The sequence below is a fragment of the Ipomoea triloba genome, chromosome 7 (assembly GCF_003576645.1).
Source record: "Ipomoea triloba cultivar NCNSP0323 chromosome 7, ASM357664v1".
In the NCBI taxonomy this organism is placed as follows: domain Eukaryota; kingdom Viridiplantae; phylum Streptophyta; class Magnoliopsida; order Solanales; family Convolvulaceae; genus Ipomoea; species Ipomoea triloba.
In genome coordinates, this window is record NC_044922.1 from 3,817,572 (window position 1) to 3,842,450 (window position 24,879).

General features: G+C 36.0%; 6 protein-coding genes across 8 annotated transcripts in view; 4 read left to right on the forward strand and 2 right to left on the reverse strand.

Annotated features, from left to right (window-relative positions):
* The window catches only part of LOC116024735 (pentatricopeptide repeat-containing protein At5g39350-like), a 4,694-nt gene extending 4,407 nt beyond the window's left edge, over positions 1-287 (reverse strand). Inside the window, exon 1 of the mRNA XM_031265714.1 lies at positions 87-287. The gene's annotated coding sequence lies outside the window, so the exon portion shown is untranslated. The remainder of the gene's footprint in view (positions 1-86) is intronic.
* A 1,030-nt stretch (positions 288-1,317) lies between these two features.
* On the reverse strand, positions 1,318-5,219 carry LOC116025753 (trihelix transcription factor ASR3). The gene is made up of 2 exons (XM_031267084.1): positions 4,678-5,219; positions 1,318-2,012 (listed from the first exon to the last, which is right to left on the reverse strand). Exons 1-2 carry the CDS (start codon positions 5,123-5,125, stop codon positions 1,501-1,503), a joined length of 960 nt encoding a protein of 319 aa, XP_031122944.1. The 5' UTR covers positions 5,126-5,219; the 3' UTR covers positions 1,318-1,500.
* Positions 5,220-6,694: 1,475 nt separating this feature from the next.
* LOC116024835 (protein FAM32A-like) lies at positions 6,695-9,253 on the forward strand. Of its 3 annotated transcripts, none has more exons than XR_004099532.1 (4): positions 6,695-6,806; positions 7,375-7,570; positions 8,034-8,135; positions 8,783-9,253. XR_004099532.1 is itself a non-coding variant. In XM_031265844.1 (4 exons), exons 2-4 carry the CDS (start codon positions 7,420-7,422, stop codon positions 9,043-9,045), a joined length of 366 nt encoding a protein of 121 aa, XP_031121704.1. In that variant the 5' UTR covers positions 6,695-6,806; positions 7,375-7,419; the 3' UTR covers positions 9,046-9,253. The 3 variants fall into 3 exon arrangements, 2 of the variants coding, with proteins under 2 accessions (XP_031121704.1, XP_031121703.1); XM_031265844.1 differs by lacking the exon at positions 8,034-8,135 and having other exon boundaries at positions 8,783-8,803; positions 8,852-9,253; XM_031265843.1 differs by lacking the exon at positions 8,034-8,135.
* Positions 9,254-9,478: 225 nt separating this feature from the next.
* Positions 9,479-19,178, forward strand: LOC116025451 (B3 domain-containing protein REM10-like). The gene is made up of 12 exons (XM_031266680.1): positions 9,479-10,058; positions 10,980-11,065; positions 11,162-11,396; positions 11,565-11,653; positions 11,740-11,974; positions 12,006-12,116; positions 12,703-13,137; positions 18,044-18,123; positions 18,213-18,447; positions 18,617-18,702; positions 18,791-19,025; positions 19,057-19,178. The coding sequence occupies exons 1-12, from the start codon at positions 9,599-9,601 to the stop codon at positions 19,176-19,178; spliced, it is 2,409 nt and encodes an 802-aa protein (XP_031122540.1). The 5' UTR covers positions 9,479-9,598.
* LOC116026096 (B3 domain-containing protein REM17-like) lies at positions 13,193-13,933 on the forward strand. Its single transcript, XM_031267547.1, has 3 exons — positions 13,193-13,394; positions 13,481-13,715; positions 13,817-13,933. Exons 1-3 carry the CDS (start codon positions 13,263-13,265, stop codon positions 13,840-13,842), a joined length of 393 nt encoding a protein of 130 aa, XP_031123407.1. The 5' UTR covers positions 13,193-13,262; the 3' UTR covers positions 13,843-13,933.
* Positions 19,179-20,515: 1,337 nt separating the features above from the next.
* On the forward strand, positions 20,516-23,747 carry LOC116025452 (B3 domain-containing protein REM17-like). The gene is made up of 6 exons (XM_031266681.1): positions 20,516-20,590; positions 20,674-20,932; positions 22,549-22,637; positions 22,737-22,971; positions 23,182-23,270; positions 23,361-23,747. Exons 1-6 carry the CDS (start codon positions 20,522-20,524, stop codon positions 23,745-23,747), a joined length of 1,128 nt encoding a protein of 375 aa, XP_031122541.1. The 5' UTR covers positions 20,516-20,521.
* The last annotated feature ends 1,132 nt before the right edge of the window (positions 23,748-24,879 follow it).

The window sequence follows — 24,879 nt, forward strand, 5'->3', positions numbered from 1 at the left end:
TTTTTAAAAAAAAAAAAAAAAAAAAAAAAAAAAAAAAAAAAAAAAAAAAAAAAACTTCTTTGATTGAGAACAAGTGAACAACGAACCTGAGGCCTGAGCAATCTGATTATCTGAGCAAGAGTAGGCGAGTAACCGAGCAGCAAGCCAGGCAGCCAGCGACAGTTGAAGACGAAGCCGGCGACCGGCGAGCAGCGGAGATTGAGGTTGAGGACGACCGGAGCCGGCAACTGGCGAGCCGCGGAGCGCCGGAGCGGCAGACGTAGGGTGCAGAGCGAGAGCGTGAAAAGCCTGGGGAAATTTCGTATGGAATAATGGAAACGAAAATTTAAATATATAGGTATATATATCCCAAAACGACGTCAGCGGATCCACCACTTAAACCGTCCTAGGCTCCTAGCAAGTTCATGCGCGAGACAGGTTAGCAGACCTCTTAATCTTGTAATAACTTTAATTTTGTAAATTTTAAGTTAGTATCTGTTTAATTATTTTGATCAGATAGTTTATAAATTGTATTGTATGTTGAATTGTTTGCCAAATTTCATGTAAGTTTTTAAAATATTCGAATAGAATCCGAAATTCGAATTAACTAGTTGAAATTCGACATAATTAACCAAATGGGTTTAGCATGCAAATATTGAAGGGGCAGATTCTAAATTCTTAATCCAATATTTGTATCCGTCCGATGCATAGGCCTACCTAATAGTGACTTGCAATAACATGTCTATTATGCACCAATGGAGCTTCGAAAACATTCCGGTGAAAGCACAACCAATAGGTCGCCAAAAAAGGCGACCAAACCAATCACTTTCGCCATCTCCAACGGCGACCAATTTGTTTGCCTTTTTCGGCAACCTGCTAGTCACACCTTTGTCGAAATGTCATTGAAGCTCCGCCAGTACACTATTGACTTGCTATTGCATGTCACTATTAGGCTTTTGGGCCTTAATACACTAAATTAATATGTTGATGCATCTAATTACAACTTTCAAAAGTTCGGGAGCCTAATTGACTTCTCATATAAAGTTCAAAGGTGTATTTGACTCTTTTTCCTATAATTAATAAATATTGGTTACACGTGTGTGCGGAAGTGAAATACTAGTAATGTATTTTTATTTTATTTTTTAAAAATTGAGTCAATCAATAATGAGCAACTTAAATTGGTTTACCTTATTATGATCATTTACTATCTAGGATCACAAGACAAGATTTATCCGATGCACACCCTTAGATAATGGTCGTGGATTTCTATCGTAACTCTACCATGCTTGTGTTTGTGTGCACATAATTGCATGCTTGGAGGTGTAGCTAGAGGAGCTAGGAAAAAAAACATCAGTTGTTTGGGTTGTTAAACAATTCAAACAAATTTTGTATGATCCCATCTCACCTAGTTTTTAGGTCATTCTACATCTATTTGGTTTATAAAACAAAATCTGTTTCGGCAGAAAGTTCATATCATATTTACAGTCGGGAGACTGAAGAGGTGAATTGATTGCAGCAGAACTACTTACATTCTTGCACTATCTCACAGAGCTCACCAAGGGTCTCTGAGATTTTTCCAAGGTACTTGATGAGCTTGTCGGCTTGGAGCCTCGCTAAATCAGTAGGATCGGGCACTGAATTCATCATGTCGTCATCTCCATCCTCCGCAAAATTACCTTCCAGTACAGCATTGATAAGCTCAGCATTTTTCTGCAGAGTTAAAGCCATCATTTCTTGTTTATCTTCACCAGTGGATGGCTCAGCCATGATGTCATCCCCTTCTTTGTTCTCTGGAGGTTCTTCTACCTTATCACCCAAGCCAGAAGGTTCGCCCTCTATCTCCTTATCACCCAAGCCGGAAGGTTCGCCCTCTATCTCCATGGCGGAATGCTGAATCTTTGGAGGTTCCACTTTTTCACCCAAGCTCGGTTGCTCCTGCTTCACGCTTCCACTTAAGGCGTACCTCCAAGATTGTAAACTTTCCTCAGCTCTGCGCTTGCGAGTGTTGCTTCTTCGCCGTTGCTTCTTTGAGGCTAATGATACCCAAAGGAAGAGAGTGAATCTCATGCTTAACGCCATTTGCATTAATACAACTAATTTACTATGGAGTATTATTTACAATCTTAAAACGAATAATGAAGAAAATAAAAGAAAATTTTCTGGATAATAAATACTTGTCAAACTCTGTTTTGGCTAAAAGTAATTACTAACAGTGAGCGAAGGAATAATAACCAACTATTATCATGTGACTGAAGTGTATATTGTTCCAGGGGAAAAACAAGCACTTACAAATTACACCAACATTATACAATTGAAAACACAAGTAAAACCGCCATAAATGGAGTATAAATTAATTTAAACGAATATTTATAACCATATAACTGCACAAGGAACTGCTAGTTATCAGTTCAGACCAGAACTATAAACCTATTTCTAGTAAGCACTAGTTGCTTTGTTATTATTCTTATAGGTCTTAGTGTTGCTCTTTATATTGAATATATTTGCAAGTATACAAGTGCTCCCCGTATTTATTTTCCACCAATGATATGATAACTTGGAATGAACTTTAAATTAACACAATACTCAATACATATTGCTCAAAAGAAAATTGTTCTCTGTATCTTTTTATTAAATGCTCTCTTTCTTTCCTATCTTTCAGAATCTGCCTCTAGTAGATATGGAGTATTTAGCATCTTTCACTACCAAAACGAACACATACTTGTCCTAATTTGACCCATTTTAACCTTTATTCACCAGAATATTTGACAATCATTTCAGAACCATAACAGTTAGGTTAACAAGTCCTCTCTCTATCTTTAGCTCATTTCCTATGAGAGTCAGCACTGAGCAGCAACAGAAGTGTTGATTAATTCCCATTAAAAGAGTGAATCAAGGTTATCTGGATAGGGCACTTCTCTATAAAGGTGTCTGGTTAATTAAATAAATCGAATCAGGATTTAGATTGACTAGACGACCAGTACTTTAATAAAAGCAGCTAACCACATTCAATAAAACCAAATAAATCAGTAACCTAAAAAGTTCAGTTTAGCAATCATGGCACATTGAAATGTGTATGCAAGTAGTCAGCAGCAACAAAAATGTTAACTAATTGCCATTATAAGAGCAAATCAATTAGCTGAATATGGCACTTTTCTCTAAAGGCATCTGGTTAATTAAATAAATCAAATCAGGATTCAGTTTGTATCAGTACTTTAATAAAAGCAGCTAACCGCATTCAATTAAAGCAACTAAATCAGCAACCTAAAAAGTTCAATTTACCATTCACAGCATGTGGATACAAGCTGTTTCCTTCAATAGTAATGGAAAAGGTTTCATGAAATACTTTCTATATGATTTTGGAGTGGAGATTGATGGTTTGATGAAATATTTAGAAAATGTTTCAACAACAAAGATGGCTCTTAGGCAAGTAAATAACACAGTGGTCCGTAGCATAGTCAAAAAACATGCACTTCAAATGAAAGGCTCCTTCTATTCAAGTCTATATCCTATTGCAGATTTGTAATCGTAAGTCAAAGCTTTTAAGGACTCAGTTGTGATATTAAGAAAGCATGATACAGCACTCATCAAGCATTTGCAGTAGTAAGTCAAAGCTTTTATGATCACTTAGACCATGCATAGGTTCATTAGTAGTAAAAACATAAAATTTCAGTAGACATCAGTTGGGACCCCATCAATCATCTATCCTTCTTGTAGAATTTATCAATATATATATTTGTGTGTGTGTATCATATGAGAACCATGCCTTAGGTGATAACGTGAAAATTGCATGAGTGCACACAATCTACTCACGAATACACACGCAACTACTCCAGGGTCTCCACCGTCATCCTAGGAGTAGATTGTGTGCATTCATCTAGTAGATTGTGTGCACTCATGCAGTAGTTCGCAGATTCTCACCTAAGGCATGGTTCTCATATGAACGCAAGCCTATACACACACACAAATACTGTTATTTACAACAATGTATCTTTTCACATCATTAACATGGTGGCATAGAATGAACAGGCAAGACAATCAAATAGGGAAACAGCAAAAACAATCCCGTTTCACAAACATAATTTCAGACTTCCACTTTTCATATACAGGTGCTAAGCTACACTTGTATTCAGTTTACATCAATCACAAGTCTCAAGCAAATAATGGTGCCAGCCCTAACATTGGATCATACAGAAAAGTCAGCAGCTACGCTAGACATGTCTTTGTAGTCTGTACTTTTTTTTCTAGTGACAAGGAAACCCCAACCACTAACCAAGGGTGTGCTAGGTTGTCCAATAGGTAACAGGTTCAAACCAAGAAGGCCAATAAGCCGCTCCCAATAAAAAAGTTGAACTTGTAACCTTATGGTTACCAAGTCAGCAGCTGATCAACTTGGTTGAGCTGTACATTTTTGTTTAGTTTAGTGATTGCTAAAGTTTAAAGGCTGCAAGGCTGAAGAAGACAAAATCAATTGATCCACTCTAATTGTTAGAACATCAAATCGAAAGTACATAATCTGAAATGGCATCTAACCCTAATCCGAAACCCTTGCTCATTAGCTAAAGTGATACTGTATTTGGTGATCTAGTCTAGAGATAAAACTGAACACTCAACATGGAAATCAATTGTATATCAAAATGCAGTATTGGAAATGGTGAACAAAAAATGGAGCAACCAATGCGGCAAACCGGCAATGCATACCTCTTTCCAGGAAGATTAAGGAGTCATCAGGCTGAGCTTCCGGATCACTGTCCTGGTCCGGATCCGTATCCGCCCCGCCGACTTCCATCCCCTGCATTTTCACATACTCATCAACGGCTTCGAACAACTCCAAATCGAAACCCTCCGGAAGCCCCAATTCCTTCCTTCGACTGTCGCCAAACGACGCCGTCCAGTACTTGGCCTCCCAGGGCTTGACTCTCCGGTAATCGTCGAGCAACGATTCCCACTTGCGCTTGCACTGGTCCATGCTCCGGCAGACGTCGAGCGCGTTGCAGTGCTCCACCGTGAGCTGCCACTTCTGGAACGACGACATCGTGCCTCCGGCCTCCGCCTCCACCGCTTTGATCTCGTTCACCAGTGTTAGCGACTCCTGTAACGTCCAGTCCGGCGCCGCCTGCGACCGGGTGCGCCGAGAACCTCTCTCCATTTTCCGACGATTCTTCCAAGTACAAATGTACAATCCAATGTAAATATCGAAATGGAGAAAATCTATCTAGGATTCATGAAATCATGAGGCATAACCACGCAAATTATCCAAAGTTTTGAATGGATTTACATTTATATCCATTTTTTTTTCCATTTTTGTATTAATTTTAACCTTCACTAGTGTTTGGTAGGGTGTAATTGAAATGCAATTACAACATTATTTTTTGAGCCCTTAATTTATAGTGTTTGGTGGGAGAAAATTACAATTCTCTTCATTTGTTGAATTGAAATTCATCCCTCTACCTATGAATTCCAATTCAACATAGATGGGAACCAAAAAATATACGGTATAAAATTTACCTTTTTATCCTTAATTATTATTATTATAAAATGGTATTTTAGTCTTTGTATCAGTTCTTCCCTTTACATTCTCAATAATTCATTCTTCATATTAAATAATGTAATTCGAATTCATACTTTATTTTTTTCCAACCGAATTATAATTCGTTTCCTCCTAATTCACTCCTCCCAACAAAACACCTTGTTAATGTTGCTGAACCAGCCCGTCCCATGTGTTTGCAAATTGGGGGTGTTCATGAAATTGTCTGTATAATTTAATAATATAAAATATAAACACTTGACTTATATTGTTTTTTTTTTAATTTAATCTAATTCATTGCATTGGGTTCCACTTGTTATATGATGGACCATGGTAAAAAAATGGTACCGTTTCTTTAAGTAAAGAAATAGTGATAGCTATGTTTAACAAAAAGTCTACATTAAATGTGCTCAAAATAAAATAAAATAACATTTGTATCTAAAACCAAACTAGATAATATGTTTCACATATTGAGTATATATATTATCAAATGAAATTGTAGTTGAATTGAAATGATACTTTAGTTGTGCGAACATGAAACTACAATATGTATATATAAAATGAAACTGAATAACATGTCTCACATATTGAATGTATATTGTCAAATGAAACAACAATTGAATTGAAATGATATTTTAGTTGTGTTGAAATAAAATCACGGTATATATAAATGAAACTGAATAACATGTCTCACATATTGAGTGTATATTATCAAATAAAACTGTACTTATATCTTTTTTGAGTATTACTGTCTCTGTTACAATGTAGTATGTGTTCATAACTACTTTCTCAACATACTGAAGCACAAAGACTTGCCTCCACTGAGGCTCGAACCTACTCCCAGTGTTAACTGGGACACCGGGTGCCACTAGACCAAGGTCTTTGGCATCAAAATAATACTTTAATTGTGTTGTAATGAAACTACAGTATATATAAAATGAAATTGAATAACAATTTAATATATTTGAGTGTATATTGTTCAATGAAAGCGTAATTAAATTAGAATTATACTTTAGTGGTGTTGTAATAAAGTTGCAGTGTGTACAAAATGAAATTTAATAAAATGTCTCACACATTTTGATATAAATGGGGCTAAAAGTGTACACTAATATAACCCAAGGGGCTTATCTGAAATATTCCATAAATAGTACGGAGCATCCGGCATCCTGGCTAAAGTTCTAGAACGGGCCCCATTTTAGAAGCTTCGAGAGGCAGGAAGCAATTCATCGGATAAATTCGTTCCGCTGCGTCCATGTATTGTTTGCACTATCTCTCTATCAATAGCTTCCTCCGATCAGATCAGGTAAGATACTGTTAATCTCTTTCGTAGTTCTGTTGCTTTACTATTCCAATGGTTGATTTTATCGGCGAATGTGATCTCGTAGCGGAAATTATATTGATTTAACCGATTACATGTATACATCCAGTGCAATCGGCTTACATGGAAGTATAGCACAGTAAAATCATCTACTGTCACGAAAGATCTCCGTGTTTATTTGTATTGTAACGCATGTTTATAAGTTTTATATGAATTGAATTTCATAGTACTCGATTTAGAATTTAGAATACGCTCTGGAGTCTGGAATGTGGGGTGTAACCGGCATTGTTTGTGTAAGTGCATGATATGTTGATTGGTGAAAGAGAAGACGAAAATCTAAGCACATTTGTACTGGAAATTTTGCAATTACCGCAATCAGGAACACTCTATGAATTTAAAGGCATTGTCTATGTAATTAATCTAGCACTAGTTGCTTAGATCTGAGGAAGAGTTGTTGCACATGCATATTTGTCTAATCCCTGCCTTTTAGTTTGAAATGAGGTACACATGTATTTAGGGTGGAGATGTTGTCTAATTAACTGGTTTAATGCAGATACATTAGGTCTACTTGCATACTTGTGGAACTTTATCAGGAAAAATGTCAGCATATGAAAATGTAGTTGTTGGAAAGTTGAAGCTAAAGGGCAAGGCTCTAGATGTGAAGTCTGGAAGTGCCAAAAAGAAGAAGCACAAGAAGCTGCGTGATCGTGATCATGTGTTCCAAGTCACACGGGATGACCAAACAACAGGTTTGCAGCTTTCTTTTATTTGTTGTAGCTAAATTTATTTCAAATATGTTTCTTAGGGTAGTATAAATATGATTCTTTCATTGTTATATGCCGATGTAATCAATATAAATATATATATATATATATATATATATATATATATATATATATATATATATATATATATATATATAAATATATATATATATATATATATATATATATATATATATATATATATATATATATATATATATATATATATACAACTATACGAATGTAGTGCATGTTTAAAAAAAAACATGTATTGCATTTAGTTGCTTAATCATTGATGCCTGCATTTTTGTTGTCAGTTGCTCTTCCCTAATTGTTGTTTAGTTTCGCTGTGTAAACTAGAATTGGTTTTAGGGAAGGCAGGAAATCACCCTTGTAGTGGGTGCATTATCTTTATCTGTGATCAACTAGTATTTCTTGTGGTTTTCAGTGCAATGGATACAAAGAAAATGAAGATGGAAACTGAAGATTATTATATCATTTGCTTATAATGATATCAAACTGACCAATATTGAAGTTGCTTTCCAAGCTGGTGAATTTCTCTTTATCTTCTTCCAGGCTGCTCCTAATTGTATTGTGTTAAAGCAGTAGTATTCATAGTATTACTAATAGTGCCAGCTGTTTGACTATATACATAATAAACTGATAATAACATGAAGAAGATAGTCCGCGAACCTTTTTCTATTGAGACTATTTATTTCACTCCTAAAATCTATTCTCAAGGAAACCACAGTTGAATAAAATCTTCATCTTTGAGGTTCAGGTCAATCTTAGCCAAGCATTTTCTAGTAGCGGCGTAGCGCTTTCTGTTTGACTATATAATGCTTTTGCTACTTGAATGAGTGCCCATTTGCAATTCAAACTCAGAGCAATAAACCCATGTTTTCTCAAGTGAAATCTAAAGAAATCTCGTTATTCTATGAAGTTGTGAGTCCATTTTTTGTTAGTTGATTACCCTTCCTTGACATATTTAATAAATTTATTAATTTCCATGCTTCTATTTGCTGACGTATTTTTCCTAGGCTCCTCTCTGTGTGAGTTGAGGATTGTACAAGTTTTTGAGGGTTTGAATCAATGTCCTCTGGGTTAAGAGTTGGTCGTGAATTTAAAAAATTCTTATTAAAAACATAACTTTTGCGCTTACTGGTATTCTTGTAATCTTGTTATGCATCATGGCAGGTGGAAGCGGTGGGTTGTCAGATAATCTGTATGACAAGCACGACAGCCATCTTACACCAGGGTTGTCAGATAATCTGTATGACAAGCACGACAGCCATCTTACACCAGCAGAGAGACGATACCTTGAGCACTGGGAGAAAATAAATATCCGAAGACTAGCAAAGGAAGCCATGAAATCCCATCGTGATCGAATTCAAGAGTTCAATCAGTACCTTGCTAACCTTAGTGAGCACTACGATATTCCCAAGGTTGGACCTGGTTAATGCTACATTGTATGGTTCAAAACTTGGCATTCTTGTTCTAAGTAGAATATGACTATGACTGGATGCAAGTTTAGTGATTTGCTTTTTGTAATTGGACAGTGCTTCATGTTATGGAGCTTTTGGTTTAGTTTATAACCTGGGTTGCCACAAGATTTTTTTAAGTTTCATCCCGTGAGAGTTATTTATTTTTTGAGTTATTACAAAATTATTATAAAGTTCTCTCTTTCAGAGCTATCTATTCTTCAAGTAATGATTATAGTTTCTTGTAAATAAAAAAAAAAAAAAAAAGAATATACAGTGTATATATATATATCTCTTCATTATGTGATCCCAATAAGTGTTACTTTAAAGAAGTTGAGGGTATATATACAGTATAAGTGTATATATACAATGTAATAGAGTTTTGTACTTAAAATAAATATAAAAAAAAAATTTCCAGTTTCCAAGATGAATTGCTCCCCACCAACATCACTCTATCAGTCCTATCACCTCACCACCATTCCCATTTCTGCCACACTGAGCTATCCTTCTGCCTTCCAAGTCTTTGGCAGCCATGGAAACCATTCGTCCCAAAAACCCTCACTTCATCAAGCCCATTCATCAAGGTTTCAAGAATGGCGTGGTGAGCACATATATCTCCCCGTATGTATGTGGATTTCTTCATTTCTCTGCTGTTTCGTTCAAAGGCTTTGCCTTTTTCCATTTTCAGAACATACCCACAGCTTTCTTGGACAAGTACTTGAAAGGGCAGGGCCTAAAGTTAGCGATACTGAGAAGGGGGGATAAGAGTTGGCGGGTGAAGATCAGAGGGGGCCGGATGGTCGGCGACGGCTGGGAAAAGTTCGCGGCGGAGAATGGTTTGAATGTAGGTGAGTTTTTGGTGTTTAGACAGGAAGGAGATACGGTGGTGTTTGATGTATCGGTTTTCAACCCCACTCGATGTGAAAGAGATTGTCCACTTCCCCATGGTGGCTGCCCTCTCCCTCAGCCTTCCAACAACCTTTGCTCTGATGGTAAAACATTTAATTAGATAGCATGTGTACACACACCTATTTTGTAATGGTTAAGTTGTTCTTAATTAATAATTGATGGAACTAATTTATCCGAGGTAGGTAATTATGTATAGACCAATTAAGTTTGCATATATGGTAAAGGGTAAAATAATGAAGAGGATATAAATGTGGCAATAATCTTGGATTGATGCTTGAATGTATTACAAGAATATATTGTAGTAAGATTAAACATGTTGATGTAATGATTGTATAATGCCCATTGAGTAATCCCTACTAACTCTAGCTAAACTCGTGGTCGCCAATGACTAAGTCCAGGCTCATGCTATGGGTTCTGAGACTAAGTCATGGCCCACCATTTCTGGTGCCAATCATTATTGCATGGACCATGGTCCATACAGCTGTGTGGATCCAAAATAAAAAGTACATTATTTTTGTACTGAAGGAACATTATTTTTGTACTGTAGGTACATTATTTTAGGGTACATTATTTTTGTACTGAAGGTACATTATTTGATATATACTATCAAATAATGTACCTACAGTACAAAAATAATGTACCTTCAGTACAAAAATAATGTACTTTTTATTTTTGGTCCACACAGCTGTTTGGTCCACACAGCTGTGTGGACCATGGTCCATGCAATAATTTGCCTTCTGGTGCCGGGTCTATGTTGGAGCCATTTACAATATATCCATCAATAATAATAATTGTTATTTACACATATATAACATATATATGACATTCAACCTAATGGGGTAGCTTAAGTGGTAAGTGAGCTTTCTTTGTGGGGAATAATTTTGGGGAAACCTGGGTTCAACAAACTGTTCAATTTTCTGCTGTAACAATGGTGCACTTGTTCATTTCTGTAAGATTGATGTTTCTTATTTTTTTTTGGGGTATGTGAATGGTTGAACCAATAGCACGAGATACTACTTCAACCCCGCCTGCTGGTCATCCTTACTTTGTTTCCACTATAAAACCGTACTGCCTCAATATGCAACATCTGGTAAGAGTATCCTCAAATGCAGAAGTTGAGCATATATGGGCAACATGTTTATGCATTATAGCTGTGAATCTTGAATGTGTTGCAAAACTTCTGCAGTATCTTCCCATGGAGTTTGCGAGGTCCAATGGCCTAGTGACAGCAGAAAAGCGTGAGATGATTTTAAGAGACGATAAAGAAAGATCGTGGTCAGTAGTTGTGGGGAGAGAAGGCCATCAATTCAGTCTTCGACGAGGTTGGCAAGCATTTCGAAGGGCTAATTGTTTGAAAGTAGGAGATGCATACAAGTTTGAGCTGATTAAGACTGGGAAAACGCCTATTGCCAAATTCCATTGTAAGTATGGTTTTTCTTCCCCGCTTTTCACTGCTCGTGTTTGCGTTCTGCCATAGCAAACTGTTTCAAATTTTCGGGCTGTTTGCTATGTCAGATAGGATTTGGAACAATTGTGTACTTGTTAAATGCTAATTTCTGTTATTCGACTTGGAATTTTTGAACCAATAGTACTAGGCACTACTTCATCTTCGTCTGCTGAGAATCCTCATTTCGTTGACACTATAAAACCGTACTGCCTGAGAAAGTCGGCCCATCTGGTAAGAGTATCCCCAAATGCAGAACTTGAACACGAGCAATAGCTTTATGCAGTATCTGAAACTTGAATGTCGTAAAACTTCTGCAGTATCTTCCGCTGGGGTTTGCAAGGTCGAATGGCCTAGTGGCTGCAGAAAAACGCGAGATGATTTTGAGAGACGATAAGGAGAGATCGTGGCCAGTAGTTCTGGGGAGAATGGGACACCACGTTGGTCTTCTGCGAGGTTGGCAAGCATTTCAGATGGCTAAAGGTCTGAAAGAAGGAGATGCATACAAGTTTGAGCTGATTAAGAGTGGGAAAAAACCCATCGCCAAATTCTATTGTAAGTGTCGTTTTTCTTCCATTTGTTTTAGCGGTTTTGAAGGCAAAAACTTGTGTTTTTCTTGCACATATGGCAATGGGACCTAATGGCGATTGCAGCAGGTCCCTTTTCTGGAGAAGAAGATTGAAGGAAGCTGTTGCAGGCATGTTCTGATTGAAACTTAAAGAGCTGGTTTTTACATCAAAAAGTTAATTAGTTCTTTTTTTTTTTTTTTTTTTTNCAGCTGTGTGGATCCAAAATAAAAAGTACATTATTTTTGTACTGAAGGAACATTATTTTTGTACTGTAGGTACATTATTTTAGGGTACATTATTTTTGTACTGAAGGTACATTATTTGATATATACTATCAAATAATGTACCTACAGTACAAAAATAATGTACCTTCAGTACAAAAATAATGTACTTTTTATTTTTGGTCCACACAGCTGTTTGGTCCACACAGCTGTGTGGACCATGGTCCATGCAATAATTTGCCTTCTGGTGCCGGGTCTATGTTGGAGCCATTTACAATATATCCATCAATAATAATAATTGTTATTTACACATATATAACATATATATGACATTCAACCTAATGGGGTAGCTTAAGTGGTAAGTGAGCTTTCTTTGTGGGGAATAATTTTGGGGAAACCTGGGTTCAACAAACTGTTCAATTTTCTGCTGTAACAATGGTGCACTTGTTCATTTCTGTAAGATTGATGTTTCTTATTTTTTTTTGGGGTATGTGAATGGTTGAACCAATAGCACGAGATACTACTTCAACCCCGCCTGCTGGTCATCCTTACTTTGTTTCCACTATAAAACCGTACTGCCTCAATATGCAACATCTGGTAAGAGTATCCTCAAATGCAGAAGTTGAGCATATATGGGCAACATGTTTATGCATTATAGCTGTGAATCTTGAATGTGTTGCAAAACTTCTGCAGTATCTTCCCATGGAGTTTGCGAGGTCCAATGGCCTAGTGACAGCAGAAAAGCGTGAGATGATTTTAAGAGACGATAAAGAAAGATCGTGGTCAGTAGTTGTGGGGAGAGAAGGCCATCAATTCAGTCTTCGACGAGGTTGGCAAGCATTTCGAAGGGCTAATTGTTTGAAAGTAGGAGATGCATACAAGTTTGAGCTGATTAAGACTGGGAAAACGCCTATTGCCAAATTCCATTGTAAGTATGGTTTTTCTTCCCCGCTTTTCACTGCTCGTGTTTGCGTTCTGCCATAGCAAACTGTTTCAAATTTTCGGGCTGTTTGCTATGTCAGATAGGATTTGGAACAATTGTGTACTTGTTAAATGCTAATTTCTGTTATTCGACTTGGAATTTTTGAACCAATAGTACTAGGCACTACTTCATCTTCGTCTGCTGAGAATCCTCATTTCGTTGACACTATAAAACCGTACTGCCTGAGAAAGTCGGCCCATCTGGTAAGAGTATCCCCAAATGCAGAACTTGAACACGAGCAATAGCTTTATGCAGTATCTGAAACTTGAATGTCGTAAAACTTCTGCAGTATCTTCCGCTGGGGTTTGCAAGGTCGAATGGCCTAGTGGCTGCAGAAAAACGCGAGATGATTTTGAGAGACGATAAGGAGAGATCGTGGCCAGTAGTTCTGGGGAGAATGGGACACCACGTTGGTCTTCTGCGAGGTTGGCAAGCATTTCAGATGGCTAAAGGTCTGAAAGAAGGAGATGCATACAAGTTTGAGCTGATTAAGAGTGGGAAAAAACCCATCGCCAAATTCTATTGTAAGTGTCGTTTTTCTTCCATTTGTTTTAGCGGTTTTGAAGGCAAAAACTTGTGTTTTTCTTGCACATATGGCAATGGGACCTAATGGCGATTGCAGCAGGTCCCTTTTCTGGAGAAGAAGATTGAAGGAAGCTGTTGCAGGCATGTTCTGATTGAAACTTAAAGAGCTGGTTTTTACATCAAAAAGTTAATTAGTTCTTTTTTTTTTTTTTTTTTTTNTTTTTTTTTTTTTTTTTTATTAAAAAACATTCTCTAAATTTTTAAAAGTTGCAATTAAACATATCAATATGTTATTTATGTATCAATGCCCAAGAGCCAGTTTATTCACCGGTAATAGTCAATTGTTAATGTTCTAGCGGGCATGTTCTAACGAGCAAAATCGATCACAAAGTTTACAAGTCTAATTGTTTTTTTTCTTTCATATAAAGTTTGCCAACTTATTTAACTATTTTCTCTTAATTAAATTGTCTGTTACATTTCATTACAAATTAAAGCTCACTCCCTATAAATCAATTCATGTGTTGTTTTTGTAAAATCTTATAAAATATTTGATTGTTAGGTTTTGTTATGGTGTTAACTAATTTATAGTCTTATAGATAGTTAATGGAAATAACGATTTTTTTAAAGCATACTATGTCAAGGAGTGGATATTAAAGAGTAATTTTTGTATAGGGCAAGGCAATGACTTTGCTAGTGAAATAAGTTAGGACAATGACTTTTGCTTGAAAAATAAATTCAAAAGTATCTTATTTGAGAAGTAATAGCTGTTGATGATATGATCATGACCTTGTTGGGAAAAAAATTGAAAATATTTTTACTAAAAGATGAGATTTTAAAATAACCAAATTCACCCCGACAATTAAATTTATGAGAAAATAATTCAAGAAATTTATTTGTTTGTGAGTACTTTTGTTTGAAAAATTAATTAACATGTATAATGTTTTTATACAATCATACAGAAAAAAAAATTATATACACTGCAAATATAGAAAAATAACACAAAAATGAAATTATTTTCGCAATTTCGATTAATACTGTATTCATCTTCGCTGCATTTTCATGGAAGCTCGACCATTATTTGTCATTATATATAATAACCCTAGTTACTGAGCGTCTAATCCAATCATAGTAAAAAATCGCAGTTGTGGGCATATATAAGATTTTATTTTATTTTATTTATTATTATTATTATTATTTTTTTGTGGTTAAAAGGATACATGTGGTTTGAGTAAAGTAGTACAATAGTATAGATTCGGGCATATATAACGGGCTTATTTGGTTATCAACGGTTAACGTTTAGCGGTAGCGTATTGTGTTAGCGGTTATCAAATAGCAGATTGTATTAGCGGGTTTGACCAGCAGATTGTATTAGCGTTTTGTAAAAAGATGTTTGGTAAAATTAGCTGTTTAGATTAGCGGTTAACATGTAAAATGACTAAAAGGGTATACATAATGGGCTTGTTTGGTTATTAGCGGTTAGTAGTTAGCGGTAGCGGGTTGTGTTAGCGGTTATCAAATAGCGGATTGTATTAGCGAGTTTGACCAGCGGAGTACATTAGCGGTTTGTAAAAAGATGTTTGGTAAAATTAGGTGTTTAGATTAGCGGTTAACATGTAAAATGACCAAAAGGGTATACATATATTTAATAATTTAATAATAATAATAATGTTTTTAAATAAAAAAAATAAAAAGAAAAAGAGATTTAATAATTTTTACAATAATAATAATAATGTTTAAAAAAAAAACAAAAAAAAAAAAAAAAGAAGAAAAGGGGAGCCGCTCACAGCGGCTCCCCTAATTCCCTAAACCCTCACTTATCCCACATCGGTGGGATAAGTGAGGAATGGAGCCTTGAGGCTCCTATAAAAGGAGGAGCCTCAAGGCTCCCATTTTGATTTCAGGAGGCGGGCTCCTTAATTGGAGCCTGCCCCCTAAGTTTAATTTTTTTTTTTATTATAAAGTGTGAAGGGCGTTTTGGGAAACTCCCAAAACGCCATTGCAACTTGCTGCAGATTGCAGCGTGTTGCACTTTGGCGGTTTGGAGCAAATCCATTGCTCCAAACCGTCACTAACCAAACATGGTTTTCAGCGTTTTGACACGGCGGATCCACCAAAAATTGACGGATCTGTCATTAACCAAACAAGCTCAATATATACATATATATATATATATATATTTATTTATTTATATATATAGTAATAATAATAATGTTAAAAAAAAAAATGAAAGTGGGGGGAGCCGCACAGTGGCTCCCTTTGTTTCCCCACTTATCCCATATCGGTGGGATAAGTGAGGAATGGAGCCTTGAGGCTCCTATAAAAGGAGATAGGAGCCTCAAGGCTCCATTTTTTCTTCATAGTTTGCCTTCCCAAAATGTCATTGCAAAATGCTGCTAATAGCAGCGATTTGCAACTTGGAGCAAATTCGCTCCAAACCACCATTAAGCAAATTCGCTGCTCCAAACCACCATTAACCAAACGTTTTTTTCTTTTGATTTTGGTCAAAACGCTGAAAATGACGGATTCGCAAAAAATTGACGGATTTGCCAATAATCAAACAAGGCCAACATCTTTTTTTCTCTGTTATTAAAAGGGCACGCATGGCTTGTGTACAGTACAATAGTACACCATGGAATCCAAAAAAAAACTAATACTAAGAAACATACATATAAGTGCATATTTATACATATTTTTTTTTTTTGAGTGATGTATAAATGTTAATTGCTTACTATTTTTATTTAAAATACATTTTTAAAAGAAATATGTTGGTAAAAATACTTATTTTTTAAAAAGAAATTATATTAGGTGCATGTTTGTGACAACTTCAGTTAAATTGATCAGACAATTAATTTGATAACCACAAGATTTTATGTTTCAATGAGAATTATGCATTTTTTGAGGTAATTACAAAATTTCAAATTTTAATTCTAGGTGTCAATTCTTCAAATAATAGTTTACTATTAAAAAAAGAAAAGATTATACAGTATATATATTCTTTCATTATGTGGTCCTAAAACAAGTGTTAATTTAAAGAAGTTCAGGGGTTGAAGTAAAAGTACTAAAAAAACTATCCAATTTCCAAGATGAATTTCACTATCAGAGTATCAGTCCTAACTCCTATCACCTCACCACCATTCCCATTTCTGCGACACTGAGCTATCCTTCTGCCTTCCAAGTCTTTGGCAGCCATGGAAACCATTCGTCCAAAAAACCCTCACTTCATCAAGCCCATTCATGAAGGTTTCAAGAATGGCGTGGTGAGCATATCTCCCGTATGTACGTGAATTTCTTCATTTCTCTGCTGTTTTGTTCAAAGGTTGCGTCTTTTTCCATTTTCAGAACATACCCACAGCTTTCTTGGACAAGTACTTGAAAGGGCAGGGCCTAAAGTTCGCGATACTAAGAAGGGGGGATCGGAGTTGGCGCGTGAAGATCAGAGGTGGCCGGATGCTGGGCGACGGCTGGGAAAAGTTCGCGGCGGAGAATGGTTTGAATGTAGGTGAGTTTTTGGTGTTTAGACAGGAAGGAGATACGGTGGCGTTTGATGTATCGGTTTTCAACCCCAGTCAATGTGAAAGAGATTGCCCACTTCCCCCTGTCCCTCAGCCTTCCAACAACTTTTGCTCTGCTGGTAAAACATTTTAATTTTCTAATATCTCTTCTGGCTTAGCAAACTGTTCAATTTTCGGGTGTAACAATGGTGCACTCGTTCATTTCTGATAGATTGATGTTTTTTTTTTGGGGGTCACTGAATGGTTGAACCAATAGCACGAGGTACTACTTCAACCTCGCCCGCTGATCATCCTTACTTTGTTTCCACTATAAAACTGTACTGCCTCAAAGCGCAACGTCTGGTAAGTGTGTCCTCAAATGCAGAAGTTGAACATTTTTATGCATTATAGCTGTGAAACTTGAATGTGTTGCAAAACTTCTGCAGTATCTTCCCATGGAGTTTGCAAGGTCCAATGGCCTAGTGATAGAAGAAAAGCGCCCTATGATTTTAAGAGACGATAAAGAAAGATCGTGGCCAGTAGTTCTGGGGAGAGTAGGCGATCAATTCTGTCTTCTAGAAGGTTGGCAAGCATTTCGAATGGCTAATCTTTTGAAAGAAGGAGATGCATACAAGTTTGAGATGATTAAGATTGGGAAAAGGCCTATTGCCAAATTCCATTGTGAGTATGGTTTTTCTTCCCCGCTTTTCTCTGCTCATGTTTGCCTTCTGTTTCAAATTTTCGGGCTGTTTGCTATGTCAGATAGGATTTGGAACAATTGTGTACTTGCTAAATGTTAATTTCTGTTTTTCGACTTGGAATTTTTGAACCAATAGTACTAGGCACTACTTCGTCTGCTGAGAATCCTCATTTCGTTGCCACTATAAAACCGTACTGCCTCAGAATCTCCCAACTGGTAAGAGTATCCCCAATTGCAGAACATGAACACGAGCAATAGCTTTATGCAGTATCTTAAACTTGAATGTCATTGTAAAACTTCTGCAGGATCTTCCGCTGGGGTTTGCAAGATCGAATGGCCTAGTGGCAGAAGAAAAACGCGAGATGATTTTAAGAGACGATAAGGAGAGATCGTGGCCAGTAGTTCTGGGGACAAGGGGGAAACACGCTGCTCTTCTGCAAGGTTGGCAAGCATTTCAGATGGCAAAAGGTCTGAAAGAAGGAGATGCATACAAGTTTGAGCTGATTAAGACTGGGAAAACGCCTATTGCCAAATTCCATTGTAAGTATGGTTTTTCTTCCCCGCTTTTCACTTGCTCGTGTTTGCCTTCTGGCACAGCAAACTGTTTCAAATTTTCGGGCTGTTTGCTAGCTCAGATAGGATTTGGAACAATTGTGTACTTGTTAAATGTTAATTTCTGTTTTTCGACTTGGAATTTTTGAACCAATAGTACTAGGCACTACTTCATCTTCGTCTGCTGAGAATCCTCATTTCGTTGCCACTATAAAACCGTACTGCCTCAGAAAGCCCCAACTGGTAAGAGTATATCTCCATATGCAGAACTTGAACACGAGCAATAGCTTTATGCAGTATCTGAAACTTGAATGTCGTAAAACTTCTGTAGTATCTTCCGATTGAGTTTGCAAAGTCAAATGGCCTAGTGGCAAAAGAAAAACGTGAGATGATTTTAAGAGACGATAAGGAGAGATCGTGGCCAGTAGTTCTGGGGAGAATGGGGCGACACGTTGCTCTTATGCGAGGGTGGCAAGCATTTCAGATGGCTAAAGGTCTGAAAGAAGGAGATGCATACAAGTTTGAGCTGATTAAGACTGGGAAAAAACCCATTGCCAAATTCCATTGTAAGTGTCGTTTTTCTTCCATTTTTTTTAGCGGTTTTGAAGGCGAAAACTTGTGTTTTTCTTGCACATATGGCAATGGGAGCTAATGGTGATTGCAGCAGGTCACTTTTCTGGAGAAGAAGATTGAATGAAGCTGTTGCAGGCATGTTCTGATTGAAACTTAAAGAGATGTTTTTTTGTTTGTTTGTTTGTTTTTTTTTTTTTTTTTTTTTTTTTGTTTGTTTTTTTTTTTTTTTTTGTTTGTTTTTTTTTTTTTTTTTGTTTGTTTTTTTTTTTTTTTTTGTTTGTTTTTTTTTTTTTTTTTGTTTGTTTTTTTTTTTTTTTTTGTTTGTTTTTTTTTTTTTTTTTGTTTGTTTTTTTTTTTTTTTTTGTTTGTTTTTTTTTTTTTTTTTGTTTGTTTTTTTTTTTTTTTTTGTTTGTTTTTTTTTTTTTTTTTGTTTGTTTTTTTTTTTTTTTTTGTTTGTTTTTTTTTTTTTTTTTGTTTGTTTTTTTTTTTTTTTTTGTTTGTTTTTTTTTTTTTTTTTGTTTGTTTTTTTTTTTTTTTTTGTTTGTTTTTTTTTTTTTTTTTGTTTGTTTTTTTTTTTTTTTTTGTTTGTTTTTTTTTTTTTTTTTGTGAATCCCTTATCCTAAAAGATGTTGCTTTCCTAGTGCGTTTTTGCTATGTATCTTAGAGTGTGCAGATTCTGCTAGTGGCTCTGTAATGTACAAAGTTGAAGTGATCTAAGTGAATGGATATGATAAGGTTGATAATCAAGTATTATGTTCTCTGGCTTGTAAGAACAAATTATAGTCATTAACTATTGGAAAAACAGATTAAATAAGTTCCTAAATTTTACACTCTATTTCTTTTTTTTCTTTTTTAAAGCATTCTTTGAATTTTTAAAAGTTGCAATTAAACATATCAATATGTTATTTTATACATTAATGTCCAAGAATCAGTCATTCACGGATAATAGTGGATTATTAATGTTCCAGTGAGCAAAATTGATGACCGACAACATTATAATTTTTAAAAATTTACGAGTCTTATTGTTTTTTCATATAAAGCTCATGGACTTATTTAACTATTTTCCCTGACCTTAATTAAATTGTCATATTACATTTCATTACAAAGTTCACTTCCTAGCAGAAATCATTCAGATGTTATATTTCAAATTTCAGATGTTATCCTTCCAAGTTAAAGGTAATCACAAAATTTTAAATTTTACTATCCCGTCTATCCGTGAGAGGTGAGAGCTATATATTCTTCAAGTAATAGTTATAGCTTATTATAATAATAATAATAAAAAGGATATACAGAATATATATATATATATATATATATTTTCATTATGTGGTCCTAAAACAAGTGTTTCTTTCCAATTTCCAAGATGAATTCCACTAAGTACTATCAGAGTGTCAGTCCTAACTCCTATCACCTCACCACCAGTCTCATTTCTTCGACACTGAACTATGGTTCCAAGTTAAACGCACTTTCTTCCAAGTGTTTTGCAGCCATGAAAACCATTCCTCCCAAAAACCCTCACTTCTTCAAGCCAATTCATCAAGGCTTCAAGAATGGCGTGGTGAGCATATCTCCCCGTATGCATGTGGATTTCTTCATTTCTCTGCTGTTTTGTTCAAAGTTTGCATCTTTTTCCATTTTCAGAGCATACCCACAGCTTTCTTGGCCAAGTACATGAAAGGGCAGGGCCCAAAGTTTGCGATACTGAGAAGGGGGGATCGGAGTTGGCGGGTGAAGATGAGCGGCGGCCGGATTCTCGGCGACGGCTGGGAAAAGTTTGCGGCGGAGAATGGTTTGAGTGTAGGTGACGTTGTGGTGTTCAGACAGGAAGGAGATACGGTGTTTGATGTGTCAGTTTTCGAACCCAGTCTATGTGAAAGAGATTGGCCACTTCCCCATGGTGGTACAACACTTTTTCTTTCTCTCTTTCTTTGCATGTCTTCCCTCCCCCTCTATCACTTTCTCCTCCATATATGTCCAAAAAAAACCCTAGAAAATTATGTTTGTGCATGTGATTGAACTAATTGATCCGGGGTATGCATGGATCAACTAAGTTCGCATAAAATATAAAGGTCAAAATGATAAAAGAAATAATCTAAAAATTAATGTGTGTGAATGAATGTTATACACTTTATTTATGTCTCTTTTCCGTTATGTTTGTTTTTTTATCCGGGCTACACATGGATCAACTAAGTGTGCTTTATAACTTTTGTTATTTTTGTCACTATTGTTACCATCACATGTATCCACCATATATTTTCTTATCTTCAATAATAATAATAATAATATACACATTATATGGCAAGAACTAGTGGTTTAGTAGTACGAAGTTGCACTTTATGGGTTCGAACTTCAATGGAGGCGATATTGACTCTTTAAGCTTTAGTAGGTTGAGAAAGTAGTTATGAACATATATTGCATTGTAACAAAGTTACAAATATTCAAAAAAAATACACATTATATATTAGTTATTTTTTAAAATATAAATATCATATTTATAAAAATGTGTTACATTATTATTATTATTATTATTATTTACAATAATATAAATATCTAAAATAAATAAATAAATTCAAGATTTTAATATAAATTACTAGTATTGGGCACCTATTTTGCGCATCACACATAAAAAATACAAGTATTATAATAATAGTGGTTGAATTAATGCAAGAACATTACAAGGAATATTGTGTAATAATGAGACATGATTGTCTAGGCTAAGACATGATGGAATAGAACATTACAAGGATTTTGTAGGAATAGAGCCAGGATTTGTAATAATTAAACAATTCCAATATATAAAGGGAATCCTAACCAATTTGGACCTCAAGACTAGGTCAAAACCCCCACGGTGGGCCATGGGGTTGGGCCAAATCTGGCTACCCCGCCCCGGAGACAGGCTTCAAGGCAAAACGGCTATCGCCCAAGGCCGGGTCTCGGACCCGAGATTCAGCCACCCAACTCGGGTAGTCTCATTTGGTTCTCTAGTTTCTGGTCCTTCACCTTGGGCCGCTTACCGCCGGGTATTCTATCTTCGGTTCGAACCACCTTCTTGGTTCTGATCGCCTATCTTGGGTTCCGAATCCCCATTCTTGGGCCGTATTCAATATCTCCATTAGCATGTATATACAACCTATTTTGAAATGGTTAAGTTGTTCTTAATTAATTAATTAATAATACTCAGTAATAATTGTTGTTATTTATGCGTGTATAACATTCAGTATAAATGAAATATTGACGTCTTTTTTACAGCGTAATACTTATTTCATTTCTTACTGAAGTCTATTTTTCCAACGATTTTAGGAACCATGATTCTTTCACTGTAGTTTTGTAAGTCTATGTTGTTATGCTGTGCGTCCCCATGATTTATTGTGACAAAAGCTGTTCCCGTTCTTCTTCTGGCTTAGCAAACTGTTCAATTTTTGGGTGTAACAATGGTGCACTTAGCTTGTTAATTTCTGTAAGATTGATTTTTTTTTTTTTCCTTTTGGTCTCTGAACGGTACGGTTGAACCAATAGCACGAGATACTACTTCAACCTCGCCCGCCGATCATCCTTACTTTATTTCCACTATAAAACCGTACTGCCTCAGAAAGTACTCCCATCTGGTAAGACTTAAGAGTATCCCCAAATGCCGTACTAGAACACAAGCAATAGCTTTATGCAGTATCTGAAACTTGAATAATGTCGTTGTAAAACTTCTGCAGCATCTTCCGTTGGGGTTTGCAAGGTCGAATGGCCTAATGGCAGAAGAAAAACACGAGATGATTTTAAGAGACGATAAAGAAAGATCGTGGCCAGTAGTTCTGGGAAGAAAAGACCATCATTTAAGTCTTCGACAAGGTTGGCAAGCATTTCAGATGGCTAATGGTTTGAAAGAAGGAGATGCATACAAGTTTGAGCTGATTAAGATTGGGGAAAAGCCTATTGCTAAACTCCATTGTAAGTATCCTTTTTCTTCATTCCCCGCTTTCACTGATTTAAAAGCAAAACTCAGCATGCTCGATTGCTCGTTTGCTCGTGTTTGCCTTCTGGCACAGCAAACTGTTTAAAATTTTCGGGATGTTTGCTATGTCAGATAGGGTTTGGAACAATTGTGTACTTGTTAAATATTAATTTCTGTTTTTCGACTTGGAATTTTTGAACCAATAGCACTGAACACTACTTCATCTTCGTCTGCTGAGAATCCTCATTTCTATGCCACTATAAAACCGTACAGCCTCAGAAGGTCGTCCCGTCTGGTAAGAGTATCCCCAAATGCCGAACTAGAACACGAGCAATATATAGCTTTATGCAGTATCTGAAACTTGAATGTCGTAAAACTTCTGCAGTATCTTCCGCGGGAGTTTTCAAGGTCGAATGGCCTATTGGTAGAAGGAACACGCGAGATGATTTTAAGAGACGATAAGGAGAGATCGTGGCCAGTAGTTCTGGGGAAAGTGGGGAAACACGCTACTCTTATGCGAGGTTGGCCAGCATTTCAGATGGCTAAAGGTCTGAAAGAAGGAGATGCATACAAGTTTGAGCTGATTAAGAGTGGGAAAAAACCCATCGCCAAATTCCATCGTAAGTGTCGTTTTTCTTCCATTTTTTTAGCGGTTTTGAAGGCAAAAACTTGTGTTTTTCTTGAACATATGGCAATGGGAGGTAATGGTGATTGCAGCAGGTCACTTTTCTGGAGAAGAAGATTGAAAGAAGCTGTTGCAGGCATGTTCTGATTGAAACTAAAAGATGCTGTTTTGGTTGTGCTTTTTTGCTATGTAATCTTGGAGTGTGCAGATTCGATCTGCAAGTGGCTCTGTAGTCAGTGTAGCAAAGTTGAAGTGATATATATAACTCTGTTGTTATATACTTAGGCCTTCCTAAATAGTTGAGTATTTTACTCAAAGTTTTTTGTGGGCCCAAACCTCCACATCATTATTCACTATCTCACTCAATCCTAAAAACTCTTCTCCCCATTAGTTTTAAGTTTTTTTCTCAGTTTTTTGTGGTCCCACCATTTTACCCCACTATATTTTAATTGTTATTTTATTTATTATCATTATAAAAATTATAATTACAATTATTATTTTTATTATATTTAAATTTAATAATGTTTCGACAAATTTTAAAAAAAAATGGAAAAGAAGAAAAAAGTTTTACAATTGCAAAAGAATTTCTTTAAAAAAAAAAAGACCAACTGCCAAAATTTAACAATTCCAAAAAACAAAATAATTTTTAGGAATTTGGCCTTTGCATTGAGTGCAACGACCAAAAGAAGAATAAAAAAAAAAAAAGATTTTTGCAGGCCCGTCTCATCACTGTTGTTTCTTTATTCTTTTTTATTCAAAAAACCTACCGTCTCATCACTGTTGTTTCTTTATTCTTTTTTTATTCAAAAAACCTAACAATTCAAAGGATGTTGCAGGAGGAAGATATCACAAAAAAACAGCACTCCCCATTTGTGTAAAGTAACATGGGGTAGTTTTTTTGTCTTAAAACTTGTGCCAAAACAAAAACAGCACTCCCCATTTGTGTAAAGTAACATGGGGTAGTTTTTTTGTCTTAAAACTTGTGCCAAAACAAACGGATGGGGAAGGCCTTATACTAGTATTTTACCCGTGCGATGCACGGTAACAATTATGATAGGGAAAAGGGTCAAATAGGCCCTCGAACTATAGCTCATTGTGCAATTAGACCCTCAAACTTTAAAAAAGTTCAATTAAGCCCTCAAACTTGTTATTTTGGAGCAAATAGACCCTTGAACTTATTTATGACCTGTAATAGCAGGTCATAAACATTTCCGGCGAACTCCGGCAAAGTTCCAGAGAAATTCCGGCCAAAAAACAAAACCAACAACCGCCGGCGACC